A 14,643-nucleotide genomic window follows, 5' to 3' on the forward strand; every position below is an offset into this window, starting at 1 on the left:
GTAATTGGTGAGCAACACAACAGATCACCTAAACTGTTTCTGTACAGCCTGACCACAGAGTTGACTCACCTTGTCTGACGCAGGTTTAATGAAAATTTAGTTCAGTAGGTTTCCCCAAGGAAGTTTTCATTGCAGCGTTATTGTAATAAAACTTCATTGCGGGTGTTCAATAATTTCCTCTTATCTCATTGTGTGTGGTAGTATATTTAACACAACTAGGGAGTACTTTTTTAAATGGAAGTTTATTCTACTCTGCGTGAGCTCACTTACAGACATTAATGGCATTTGATACATTGCATAGTTAATGTTCCTTTCAGTGTAAGTCAAGCTAATTGGCTATTAACCTCCATCCGGCTATTGATTACTCATTAATAGCCAACTAATGCTTGTAGTCGATGTTTGTCACGCTCACGTTAACAAGTGTTGCTTGTATTCCCACAATTACTTTACAAGCCAAGGTCAAGCTGTTCATAACATCAGCTCTCAACAGACGAATAAAACAAAACAAAACGGGCATAAACTGAGACGGAACCTCGTCAGTGGTCCACAGACAGTCAGCCGAAGTAACAAAGAACCGCGAGGTGATAGATTAATGCATCTGGAAAGCGATGGGAAAGATGGAGCGTGGCCAGAGGCGAGGTGATGTGAGTGATAGGAAGAACAAAGAAGTGCCCTGCACACACAGACCTCGAGAAAATCAACACAAAGAGCCTGCAGCACTCCAAAGTTCAGCCACACATTTTAGTTGCTGACGTCAAGGTGCAGGCCTGCTGATGTCAGTCCCTCTTGCTTCTACAAGGCGCAGGTGTACGTATCCTCTCCATTTTTACCTACTTTCTTATTTCTTTGTTCTCCACAGTGGTGGATGAACATAATAAGAAGCACCCAGCTCTGTTGCTCTACTTCACCCTTTGCGCTAGCGTAGCCATCACACAGTACACATGCACATGTACAGAGCATGGTCATTACTAAGCTGCGGTCTACCTGCTTGTTGTGTGAACACGTGTAGTAAAAGCTGCATCTATTTAGTTCATACTGAAGCATGCCTGCCTGCTGAGGACTCTAAAAAATGTATGCATTATTTAATAGGCAACTGACATGGGTGGACTTCTCCCAGTGCTGCTGCGTGCGTGGTGCGTGTGTGTGAAAGCGAGTAAGAGTGACTGACATGGGAGTAAAAAATGCTGCAACGAGCTTCACAGTAAATCTTCAGCACACAACACTAAAGTTACGACTCTATGTTGTGCAACAGAATTTGTTTCATTATAAAACCAAGGTCGGGACACATACGCACAAGGTATGGATCGCCTCTGCTCTTCATTTCAATGTGTCTTGTGCACGCACACAAGTACACTTGGCTCCTCCAATTACAGATAAAGAATCGGTCATCACTAGATGTGTTGATGACAATGAAGTCCGGCTTGAGGTAACAAGTAATACCAGCCTGTGGCTACATAGTTGATGGCTGTTTGGAGAATATCTTCATTGTTGCTTTTTACTCTCCTGAGTGAAATTGTTGATAATGAAAATATAACTCTGCCCTTCTCCTTTTTAAATGCCAAATAATGCATTTTTAAAGCTATATGATGACAATGCGTTGAGCTAAGAGGATATATTTTTAAAAATGTTTATTCAAATTAAGGAAAGCAGAAAAACTTTTCAACCCCATTCATTTCTTTTTTTCTGGGATGCTGAATCAGGCTTTGTTCCCGTCAGTGTCTCTGCTAGTGTCTGTGCACGTGAATAATGTTCAGACGTGTTATAAACTAAGTCACCCTATTGTCATGTTGTCAGCACGTCGCGTTTTACATCATATCACAATTTAGTATCTCCCTCTAAGATCCCAGTGGAATACGTCAGTACATCGTATACTAACTCCCTCTGGCACAAAGGAAGTGTGACCAGTCTGGCCAACATTTGATCATATTTTCATCAATGTTACATTAATTTACAAACCAATGACACACACGTGTTGTTTTTGTTCACATTGAATATTTAAACATTCACAGTGCAAGTTAAATCAAGTATTTAAAAATCGAAGGCCATTGACTAGAGCTAACTGGAGTCAAGAGTTATAAAACCTGGAGTTCAGTCAATAAAACAAGATCGGAGGTGAGGGTGAGAGCTACTTGACTTGTAAAATACTGCTCAAATATTAATGCTACAGGAAGCATGCAGCAAGCAGCTGATGTGAATCTGTGCCTCTCAAAAAGACCTCAGAAAACATTAATTGTTGATGTAGCTTCAGTCATCTCATAGAGTTTAGATATTGATCAGGCCATGTTTGTGGATTCATGACACTAAGTTTGCTTTTTGGGGAAAAACAACCTTTGCTACATCAGGTGTAGAAAATACAAACCCTGCATACCAAGTTGAAAACACCATCCCAGTGGTGAAGAACAGTGGAGGCAGCATCATAATTTGGGACTGCTGTGCTGCGTCTGGACCTTGAAGTGTATAATGCGATCTTAGAGAATAAGTTCAGGGTCGTTTTCCACCAAAAGAAGTGAGGTGAAACGGGACGATTACACCAAACATCAAAGCAGCAGATGGACTTCAAACAGAAAATGATTGAGAGTGGCCAAGTCAGAGGCCAGAGCTTGACCCAATAGTCATGCTGTGGAATAATAAACCGAAAAATGTCTCTGAGTTGAACTATTTCTGTTGGAAGAATGGTCCAAAGTTCCCTGTGAACACTGTGCAGGTGTGATCTAGTGTTACTGCGAGCAAAGAGGGTTTGATCGATCAATAAATCCAAGGCCTCACTTACTTGTCCCACCAAAATGTAAATATTTAATTGGTGTGTTCGATAATGACACTACAGATTTAAATTGTTCCCGTGTTGTTATCTTAAGCACATTGTGTTTGTCTATACTTGGACTGAGATAAAGATCAGATGCATTTTATGAAAACTATGACAATAATAAACAATAATAAATAATTTAGCTTTGTGTCTTGGGAATTGTGGGCATTTTGCCAGAGCATTACATTGCTGTTGCGTTATTTCTGTCACTGCCAACAGGTTCACAAATACACAGGCACAACCCTCAATATAGTAATGCAAGTATCAGATGTTAGATTAAAACGTGTATCTGAAATAGATTTTTTTTAATAAAAAAACTAACATTGTACAGGAAATGAACTCAACTCTATAAAGTTTATAATGTGGCCCACAAGTCTCATAAAGATGGGAATACAAAATGTGTTTGTGTTAAAATCAAGTTTTCAGACTCCGAGGATGAATATAAAAAATATATGTTTCCATTCGACCACTATCAATACTACTAAAGATATAGATTTTTTCTAAACATATTCCCAGTGGACTCTGATCTGATTTAGTTTTGCAATGCTTTAAAAATAGTGAGGCTGAGAGATTTCATTAACTTAAAAAGTATTTCAGGAGAAGCCGGCAGTACATTTTGGCTTCTGCCAGGAGCCACTTCCAGAACAGAGTTTCTGGTTGACACACTTGCCTGCTGCACATGTGTCGCCGTTACCAGAGCATCCCCACACCATGCTGTCCTGCTTGCCTCAGGGTTTTGGCTCTTGGAGCGTCTCATGCAGCTTGCTTATACCCAAATGCTAAACATTGACAACGTTTTGCCAAGCAAGAGAGGCAGAACTAAACATGAAAATAGGAAGATCTAAAAGTAAAGCCTGTTTCTTTAGAGCTGCTAAATTCATGTTTTCTCCCACAGACTCTGGGGGTTTGGAACATAAATTTGCACCCACCTGCTCCCACACCTGCAGGATTTTTATCTGCCTGTTTGCCCCCCAGCTCACAATTTGTCTCTGCCAGTTAACGTGCTGTGTTCTTGGGGAAGCACATCATTTAGATTTTATTTATTCTGGCCCGCTCATCAAATTTGGCTCTGAGGCATTTCCTGGACATTTTTAGATTTTCTTTATTGTTGCTCACTTACCTCTGTGGAGCTAGAACAAAGCGAGATGCTGCTAAATTTCTGTGAGATGATGAATCCTTTTGCATTTCAGTGATCGAAGTTTAAAAATGTAGGTTATGATTTTAAAAATGTGTTGCAAATACAATGTTTCCTATGGAATGTTATGACCATAGACTGTAGATGGGGGTGTCTGTTTTTTATTAGTTCATATCACACTGATCCAGTTCAAGTGCAATGTTCAGCAGTAAATTTGTTTTTAATTAGCTAATTGATGCCATAAAAACACGGTGAAACGTCATGGTTGACAGCTGAGAGCACCTTGCGATTTAGTCGAGCACTAGTATCGTCAGGACTTCGATACCACGCCTGTAACTCCCAATCAATTTTCAGAGAAATCAGTGAAACTTGTCAGGATTTCCAAATCTGGACCCACCCTTGTGGATCCCCTGTTTAGCTCGAAGTTACCTCATGATGCAAACATGAATTATTAACTCATCACGGGAAACGTAAGATCAGAATAATGTATATGAGTAAACTTTTAAAGGGGACATAGCATGCCCATTTTACCACAAGTTGATATGGTTCCTTGGGGTCTTAATGAAATGTCTGTAACATACTTTGGTCAAAATACCACAAGGATCATTTAAAACAGCACCCTTTTTACCCTGTATAAAACAGCCCTCCACCGAGTGACCTGTTTTGAGTGCCTGTTCCTTTAAATGCTAGTGAGCCAGCTCCCCCCTCCCCCTCTCCCCCCATGATTTTAAATGATATAAATTACATATTTTATATGATATAAATTATCAAATATGCATCCCATACTTTGTATTCCCCTTCTGTTGTCCTGGAGTTTTAATTTTCCCAATCACATAATTAAATGTCCCCCTCTGCCCATCCACTACAAGCACACAAGCAGACAGACAGAGAGAGAAAGAGAGGGGTGGGGGAAGACCATCATTTACCCCCGAACCCCGACATTCAACGGGTACAACAACAAGCGGAGAAAGCAGAATCGCGGGCTGACCTTATATATACAGTCTATGGGGCTGACCAGCGCGGAGAAATGCACGTCCCGTGTGAACAGCCAGGCGGCTGCGCGCTTGAGAACGGCGCTGCGCTGCCTCGCAGCGGCGCGTCCGGTGTACCCGGCGTAGCAGTGGGGGCTCGGTGTCTTTGTGCCGGTGTTACAGTAGGGCTGAACACTGCGGAAGTCTTCCACACTGCTGGCTGTGTGGCGCTGACACAAATTCCAGCTCACGCATGGGAGAGCGAGCGGTCGCGCCCGAGCAACTGCTGCAGCCTCCCAGTCCCAACGATCCAGACAAATGCCACATGTGAGTGAATCGCGGGCTGACCAGCGCGGAGAAATGCTCGTCCCGTGTGAACAGCCTGGCTGCGCGCTTGGGAACGGCGCTGCGCTGCCTCGCAGTCCTCCGGTGTAAACCCGGCGTGACGGGGGGGGATGAGGTGGGGGGTGGGCCAAGACCATGTAGGGAGACTTCCAGTGCCTTGTTACGACACAAAACCCAGGAAGCTCAATCGAGTCACTCAACCATGACGTTTCTGACTTAGAGGAACCATAACAAAACGCGCGAGTGTTTTTTTCCCCAGAGTTTTTGGGTTGGTAGACATGCCAGATACCCACATTCACGTGTAGAAGCACTAACAAAGTGGAATTTGCATGCTATGTCCCCTTTAATATTAGGAATATAAATCACATTTTGTTGGCCAATAGCTATGGTGTAAGTGATGGCACCTTTAGGTTTGTACATTGTATAACTGCAACAGTTGTCACGGAGGCGAATCACCAATGTAAGTTGGAGCCCTGCTCTAATCTGTATTGTGTGATATGGTGCAGCAACAGTCTAAATGTGAACAACTATCCGTCAGCAGAACTCTTGTGTGTGTGACTCTCACCTGTGGCAGAGCTTCGTGCCCCTAGTAATCCCCCAAAAGATGGTTGTCACTTTTCGGCAGAGATTTCTCTACACACACCGTGTGCACCTTCATACTTGAGCATTTATCTGCGCACACACTCAGACTCTGACTTGCTGACAATCGTTTCCTCCTCTCCCTGCCTCAACCAAAACTGTTGTCATGCCTGTGACGAGTTGTCGTGTCTGAGACCGCCGAGATGACAGCGTGTCATGTTTGAACACGTTTACACACTTGAACATGCACACACACACAATGAAGGGACAGACTCCTACAGAGTGAATCCCATCTTTCTACTGTCAGACTCTGCCAACACTTTAACATTTGGACATTATACCTTTTGTGGCTTGACCTTTCGGCTGGACTTCAGTCAGCTTGTCTTCTGGGTTACCAGTAGATACTGTAAGAGTTTCATGTCCTTTGGTTCATTTGAACTTGATTTTCCCTTATATGCTTCTTGTATTTGCCCTTGCTGATGGATTTTTGTTGGCTTTAGGCTCTGAACAGTGAGTTTGGACTGGTCTTGATTGAGGTTATAATGCTAAAGAAACACCACCCTAGACTCTTTTATAAATCCTGGGTTCATGACCTAAATCTGTGTGAGTTCCACATCTTTAAGGTTTCCCCCCTTTTTGCTGTAACACTATTAACTTGCGCTTCTTTTATATCTGCTTACATTGTGACTCACGCAGTCTTTCGCCGGTTGTTAAAACCATTAATTAAATACTCTTTGAGTCCCAGTGGGTATACTGACATATGTTCGTATTGCTGTAACTAAACGTCTACACTGTGTAGTAGAAGTAGGGTGGGCACTAAAACCCAGTATTATAAACGGGTCCTGGGGCTAAATTAAATAAAGAATTAATCAAAGACAAGCTGCAACACCCTCTGATGTTACGAAATTATGTTATTGTTACATAAGTTATCCTGCACAGTTTATCTCCCCAACCCTGTTTGGGATTAAGACATTCATCTAGAGATCTCTCTCTGGGAGCCTGTGTGCGAGGGTGGGGGCCTCTCACTGCTGCAATGCGTGCACGTTGATGCTTATGGGGTTTCTATCCTCTCTGTATTCGAGAGTCTGGTCTTACATCTTGAGAACATTATTTCTTCATTTCACAGACTTTCTTTCTTTTAAAAGATATTTTTGGCGGTATTTTGTCTTTATTGATAGGATGGTAGAAGTGTGAAATTGATACAGAAAATGGGGGGAAATGTGCAGCAAAGGCCTGGACTGCGATACCAGGTGGACATTAATTCAATGAGGAGAGATGGACTGGTTTCAAATCTGTGGCGATCATTTCTGACTCTGGCCGTGGAGTTGAGTATAGCTCATATGTCGGATCTTGTGCTGTGGAGGCGCTGGGCTTAGTGTTCCAGTGACCGCTGTATATTTATGGAGCCTGGTTGCCATTGAAGCAACTTGTAGAATTCAAACTTTCTTCAGTGTACCTCGTAGATGTTAGAAAATTATACTCATTAAATTTGCAGAAAATAAGTTTGATCAAAGTACTGGAGTTCAGCTCAACACATTCTGCTCCATCTCATTGGATTCCTAGTTCCACACCACTGGTGTAAATAGTGTGGTTAGTGCTATGTGTATCTTGACAATGAAGAGGTGATATAAGGTGAACTAGTAACTGTTTTGGCTGTTTAAAATGTGGCTGTTGGTGCCTGCAACAATAACTGTCATCACAACATGAGGTTTGGGTCTCAAGAACTACTCACCCAGAACTACTCATCCAAAACACATTTGACACTGCTCTTCCCGGGACAGGACAGAAGGGTAAACATTTCTCAATGTATTACTAAGATGCTGTGAGAGATGGTAACTTACAGACTTTGAGTTTTAGTTTTCAGAATTCTTGAAATTTACTGAGAAAGCCGTCAAACCAATTTCCAGTTAACAAAAACAAGCCGTTTAGCTCATTCACATAAGCAGCTCTTCCTTTTCCTGTGAGCTCATTGGCACACACAAACACATGCTTGTCTTTCTATAGATGTGAGGACACTCTGAACCTTAAAACAAAGTCTTAACCATTTGAAGCTGTGATGAGCAGCCAAAATCTCCTCACAGTTATGGTTTCAAAACAAAATTTCTCCACCCAACCATAGACAGACATCCACACAGACACACACTCACGTGAACACACACACACACACTTTTGTTTGCCAACTGCTGAGTCCTGAGTCATGCTGTTGTTTAGTAGCCTCTGGCTTGTGGCCCAGACTCCGGTCTCTGGCTCCCTGCGGGTATTTGACAAGAAGCCAGCAAGAGTGTCATCCCTCTATCCTTCATCCCTCCATCCGCTCATCTCTGTCCTCAGACACAATTTCTGCCTCAGATACCAACAAGGGCAGATGCAGAGGGACACTTTTCGCCTGCCCATTACAACTGTTGTAAAACCATCAGTCCCCAACATTCAGTGCGTCACATTTGGGACAAGCAACAAAGGGCGTTTTTAATTCGTATCACATACCACCTCGTCCCAGTGGCTTGTTGATCATTTTAATTGTGTTTCTCACAGGCTATTTCCTTTAGATGCTTGTAGGAGGCTTTGTGTTGTGTTTGCAGGCATTCATTTAAACAAATACAAACATGCTATATGAATTTTTATCAAACCTTTTTTTCCACCTAGTTTTTTTTCTCACTTTGTCCCTCAGGTCGTGTTTTTCCATCAGTTTTTAATGTGGAAAAGATCACTTTGTCCCAGTCTTCAATATCCTGTGCAGTAGTGCCACTATCTCTGCCTCTCTCTTTTCCGGTGATATACCCATGCAGACTGAATGTGCACGGCCAGAATGTGGCCTAAATTAAACATAGTCTCTGTGTTGGATATGCATTACAGAGGGACGGTGATATGAGTCTCTCCCTCGAAGCAGAAATGACACGCGGTCTTCAGCATGCGTACGCCACTGATAAAAGAAATTTCAGGTTGAGTCATGAGCAATGTCGGTGCAGATATCATCATTGAAATATCTGGTCCAGTTGTTTCTAATGGATCCATCAGTCCTGGAGCTACATTGTGGAGATAATTTTAGATGCCGCACATTTATTTTTCTGAAATAATGTAATAGTATATGATTGGAAGAAGTGCAGAAATGTCTGTTAAAATATTTCTCTGCAACCAGAACTTATGTCTCCTCTCCTCTCCAGGTACAAGTTGATTCGTCGACGGGTCATCTGGCTGATAGGACAGTGGATCTCTGTCAAGTTCAAATCTGACCTGCGACCTTTACTATATGAGGTCATCCTGAGCCTCATGCAGGACCCTGATTTGGTGGTAAGGCAGCTATAGACACACACATATATAGATTTTTATTTTGTTTTTTATTTTTTGTAAACTGCTTACTAAAGCACCAGCTTCCCCAGAAAACACTGGATTTGTAATGACTGAAACAGGCTGTCAGTGAAAGTGCACTGTCACCTGCTCAAACACAATTCTCAGGAGGTAACTGCTGCCGTAATGCTGCAAACTTCCTACAAATAAACCCAAACATAGTCTTGTGTATTTCTTTCAAAAGTAAATAATATTATATTCAAATATTTTCATAAAAAACATTTTATTTAACCATTAACTTCTTATTCAGTCATAACTGTGATCAAGCCCTGACCCTGTTTGGGAAGAGTGTATTATTATCCTGCATCGTCCTCAGTTCAAATTGTGGGGTTTCTGGACTCATGAGATGAGCCCTTGAATCATGTTTTCCTTTTAAAATGATTTATATGAAGAAATGTGGAATGGTTCCATGCAAAATGTCAAAGCCCTTATAGGCAAGTCTCACCACTCAGCAGCCACTTCTACAACACCCCTGGGGCGAGACTAGCTTCCTGTCTAAACTCCATCAGCCACTGGGGTTCAATGTTTGTGGATCTAATTTACCTCTTACTACATAATCCATGACAAACTTTTAAATGTGTGTTCGTATTTGCATTCCTTATTTGCATCGGGTGCAGTGCATATATAATGTGACTATTATGTAATTAAGACTATGATATAATTAAGATAACTATACACATGAGGTTATGCCCACACAAACATCACGTGGTGACAATAAGGGTGTGAAACAGCTCAATAGCACAGAACACCCATCTAATCCTTTGCCATGGCAGCGAATGCTTCCTTTACCTATTCATATTTGAGGTCACATCTCTCTACATTTCATAGTTTGGGCTTTATTGTATATTATCATCAAGCATATACAAGCTGAAATTAAACTTGTGTATCTGGCAACATGTAAAGTTCCCTTTGAAAACCATTAAAACACAAAGACCTTTGTTTTGATGTACAGGGTTCCTTTATATTAACTTGTCTAAAAACATCTGTCTGATACTAAAAGTCTTAAGTTGTTTTAGTACATATAGATGATCCAGGAAAAATTGTTTTTTGAGTGGACTGTATATTTAACCAATTATCTCCTTTTGCAGTGCACATGTAATAGCTCTGAATTTACAAAGGTCCCGAGGCTTGGATTTTAGTTTATAATTATCAACGGGCATTAAAAAGTGGCAACAATATTCATTTCAGTTCTTCCTTTTCACTTATTTTGTTAAGTGAAGCCAAATGGATTTGGAGATTACGCAAATAAATACATTTTATGTTGCTTTTACAAATTATAGTTTTAATATGTAAAAATTGATTCAGGACACAGTTTTTTATTATCTGATTCTACAAATTGGAAATGGCAACTGATGCTTCTCACAGTTTCTTACTTTTTCTAAGTTCAGCTCACCAAGTGTGGGTCCTGATCAATATTGTCTGCATGGGCCAATTAGAGCCTGTTGGGCAGAAAGAGATATTGATCATAAACCTTTAATGGACTAATGGAGCAAACTGCCCCCTATCAATCAGTCCAACTAGTCATCAATATTTCTAATGCTATTTTCCGGGGCCCCTGTTCAAATAGAAAGTGAATCCCAGCTACATTTATCTGGTATTTCAGTTTCTTTACTTAATTAAAATGAGTAATCGACAACAGAGACATTGATTTTCCCCGATAACTTCATCTTTTTAAGCAGCTTAGTTTTTTTTTGTCTTTTGAGGCTTTTTCTTTAAAGGAGAGAAATGGGAGGAATCTGTCTGAGATGGAGTCGGGTTGGCTGAAGTAATGATCTCTTCGTTAATGTTGCCCTATTGGAAAACCTGTTGAGTAGAGTTACTATCCACCATATGTGGATCGAAATGGTCATTTAACTGCAGCAGTAGTTGTAGTAGTAGAGGTTTTGCCTGTTTTGAAAAACGTGCCTGTTGGGGAGCAGCAGGTCCCTTGTTCGACTCCACGTCAGTCCTAGATTCTCTCAACCTGTGTCCTGTCTGTTCTTCACTACAACAATGAAAGTAGTGATAAATATAATTTGTAATCAGATTTAAATGGTTAGGTTTTCATTAACCTTTGGTTGCTTGTTAGTTAGCAGGATTATGCAAAAACTACGGACACATTACGACACAACATGGTGAAATGATGCAGCACGTGACCGGGAATAACCCAATAAATCCTGGTGCTGATCCAGATCAGGGGCTCGAATTCAAGAATTTTCTTGGTTTTTTTTCAACATTGTGAATTGGGTGTTTTTTAACACGTTCTCAGAGAATAATTCATGAATCTTGATGGGAAAATAAGGCTGTTAAGTGGATGCAATTTGGTGCAGATCCAAATAAAAACCCTGATTGAGTGAATTTAAATGTGGCTTAATAATGAATCCAGGTTTTTTTTTTTCACTTTGTTTAAACTTTTAACTACAATGGCAAATAAATCATTTATGTTATCAGACTACTACTATATTTTTTCTTTAAGAAGTAGACATTAATCTTTAGGATTGTTCAGCCTTGGCTGAGGTGCCAATGCGGTTTGATATTACAACCCAAATCCCTTAATAAGGAGGAGTCTGACTGTTGTCCTGAATTTTGATGGGATTCTAGTAAGAGTTGTGGATTGCAGAAGAAATTCAGGAATTGCATAACAAGAGTTGTACATATTTTATTCAAACAACTGCTCTTGACATGCTTATTTAATTTCAGTTTGTTATCAAAGATAAAAGCAAATATATTGCTGTGCCTTTGAGATGTCTACGATAAATATAACGGTGCCCACTCTGGGAGCTTTGTGTAGAAGACAAAGAAATGTTTGCTCACTGGCTTCGATCATTGACATTCATAAACTGAATCGCAGATCACTGGTGCCTGTTGCTTGCAGCCGACTTGTGCCAGTCTCGCTCCCCTTGTTACCTCCAATACATTCTTCTCCGCTCTCTAACAGCTGCATTCTCCTCTGCTGTTTACTCACAGATTCTGAGGGAAAGCTCAAAAACATGTTGGTGGCAAGCTTGAACCCCCTCTGTTTTTTAGGTCATTTGCATTCCCAGTGGGAGGTAATCATGCTTTCTAGAATTTGCTGTTAAGCCAGCTTTGATGACATCAAGCAGTGACGTTTTTCTACTGTATGGCGGCTCTGAGGCATTTTAAATATGGATTTGTGCCTCATTATTATAATCCTATCAGGCTCTTGGTTACTATACATAAAATGCACTATCCTGACAAAGCTCTGTCTTCAACCACAAAGCATTACTGGAATTTAAGATTATAACCTGACAGCAATGAGAATATATGAAACATGAAACTAGAGTGAACCAAAGTTAATTTGATAACAAGCAAATTAATTAAGTTTGTTAAAGTTAAAAGGTAATATTAATGTAATTGATTCGTAAACTTAATAAATTATTGTGTCACCAATTTAAGTAGTTTTTATCGAGTCCAATTATAATTTTCACTGTTTTGATACATGTTTACTACTTACACTTTATAGTTTGTCTATGAGACCATACTGACCCACTTTTGGGCTGTGTTGGCCAATGCAAACCATATTAAACTTGTATTATATTAAATCTTATCTTCTATATATAAAGATTTAATAACTAAATTGTGAGGTTATTTAACAAACGTGCAGTTGTGCTCTGTCGGGATCTGGATTTGCTTTTCACTGAGTTGTTGCCAAGTTGAAGCTTTTTTTTTTCAGCCTGTTTAGATTCCGTGAGTTATTTCACACTAATCGTCACAGATTAAACTTTCATTCACTTTTAAATTCAGTTTGAACCTACTTTTTTAAAAATATCCCTCATAGACAGTTTAGGGCTGAATAATAATGTGAAGCAAATGATTTTGACTGAATCACCGACCGACATTATATGCATGTGTGTTTATGAGTGTTTCATCAAGCGGTCTATTATCCTCGACACTTTACTGTGGAATTTAAATGCAGTTGCTCTCATCAGTGTTTGATTTGCCAACAAGGCCAGTGCTGATGGAGCTCCTTCATCAACACACTCCTTTTGTTACTTGTTAATATGCAGCATTACTCATTTTACGATTCTATGATCTTGTTGAGAAGGGGCGGACATTTCAGCTGTAAGTCTTTTATATCTTAAAAGTACATTTTACTGCAGCTTTTTGTTTCATTTATAATGTGAACAGACTGTGGGAAGAACGTAGGATGTTATTCACAATGACATTGAAATATGACATGAAAATGTCATTTTTCTCCCACCCATGGTGTTCCTCTAAGAGACGGCAGGAATCCAAATGTGTCTTCTTTTTATTATGACTCAATTTCATGCGATATTCATTGGAAAAGTAGTTGTATGTTTTATGTTTGGTCTCCAAATCTCTATAATAACTTGGTCACTAGAAGAAATCAATGTTTTTGTTATAGGTGTTAAATAATCCATGTCAAACAGAGTTTACTTCAGTATTATTGCCTGTTTTAGACGGATGAATTATGACAACCTCAAGAGTGTTTGTATTTCAATGCTTCATAAACGCATCCTCTTCCTATTTGGTCATAAAAAGGGCAAATGTCTTCATGTAGTTTAAACTGAAACATTTCATATTGCTGCTGATCCTCTGCAGCAGTGACCTTACATAAGATGCTTTCGCACACGATCTGAACTCTGGAGATCCTCCGAACTTTCTCCGCAGGGGCAATACAATTGACTGCAAATGTCTGAGTGAGAGCCTCTGTAGTTTCTGTGGACTTTCTCCACCTGGCCCCCTTGTATAAAGTCAGCAGAAAGTCCTGAATGCTGTGGAGATTTCTGTTTGCTGCTGCGTTGTGCATGTGTGAAAGGCAAACTGTGGAGAAAGTCTGCACCCAATTCTCTGGGCAGCCTGAAAATGGAGAAGAGCCTTTTTGTGGGAGGTTTGAAAGGCTGCTGCTTATCTTATTTGGTCAGTTTAAAATTGGGAAAATGCAGAAACTACTTATATGTCCTACTTTCGGTTTGATGCATAAAATATGTACATGGTGGAACAAAGTAGCTTCCTGAAAGCTGTCGCTCCTTTGAAGTGAACTGATTGACATTAAAAAAGCCAAAAAGTAGAGAGCAGCTCCGAAGAGAAACTCCAGCCACTTCAATGAAAGTAGTGTGTGTGTTTTTGAAGACATCCGGCCACAAATATGGATATTGAATGATTTATGAATTGGAAAAACTAAATATTTAACAAACACAAAAGAATCTCTTATCACTTTCTTTTTACATTGCGAACTGGTATATTTCGGAGGCTGATATCAATGTGTGCCCTCAACTTAAGCTTATATTTCTAACTATTTATTCAAACTGTGTTTCATTTGATTGCTATAATCAGGGAAATAAAAAATAAAACGTGCTCAACATTGATTGATCAAAATAAATATCGATCAGAATACCTTTTAAGAAGCTCGTGAGTTGTGCCACTAAAACAAAACTTTAAAAGCCCCTTGGAAAGATCTGTGATAAATGTATTATATAGTCGTGTCTTAAAATACAACTGTT

General features: G+C 40.1%; 1 protein-coding gene across 1 annotated transcript in view; it reads left to right on the forward strand.

Moving 5' to 3' along the window:
- The window catches only part of ipo11 (importin 11), a 106,510-nt gene that overhangs the window by 33,744 nt on the left and 58,123 nt on the right, over positions 1 to 14,643 (forward strand). Inside the window, exons 15-16 of the mRNA XM_047341270.1 lie at positions 8,165 to 8,283; positions 8,970 to 9,121. Of these exons, the coding sequence (XP_047197226.1) occupies positions 8,165 to 8,283; positions 8,970 to 9,121 (271 nt within the window). The remainder of the gene's footprint in view (positions 1 to 8,164; positions 8,284 to 8,969; positions 9,122 to 14,643) is intronic.

This window comes from Hippoglossus stenolepis, chromosome 9 (genome assembly GCF_022539355.2).
Source record: "Hippoglossus stenolepis isolate QCI-W04-F060 chromosome 9, HSTE1.2, whole genome shotgun sequence".
Taxonomy (NCBI): Eukaryota; Metazoa; Chordata; class Actinopteri; order Pleuronectiformes; family Pleuronectidae; genus Hippoglossus; species Hippoglossus stenolepis.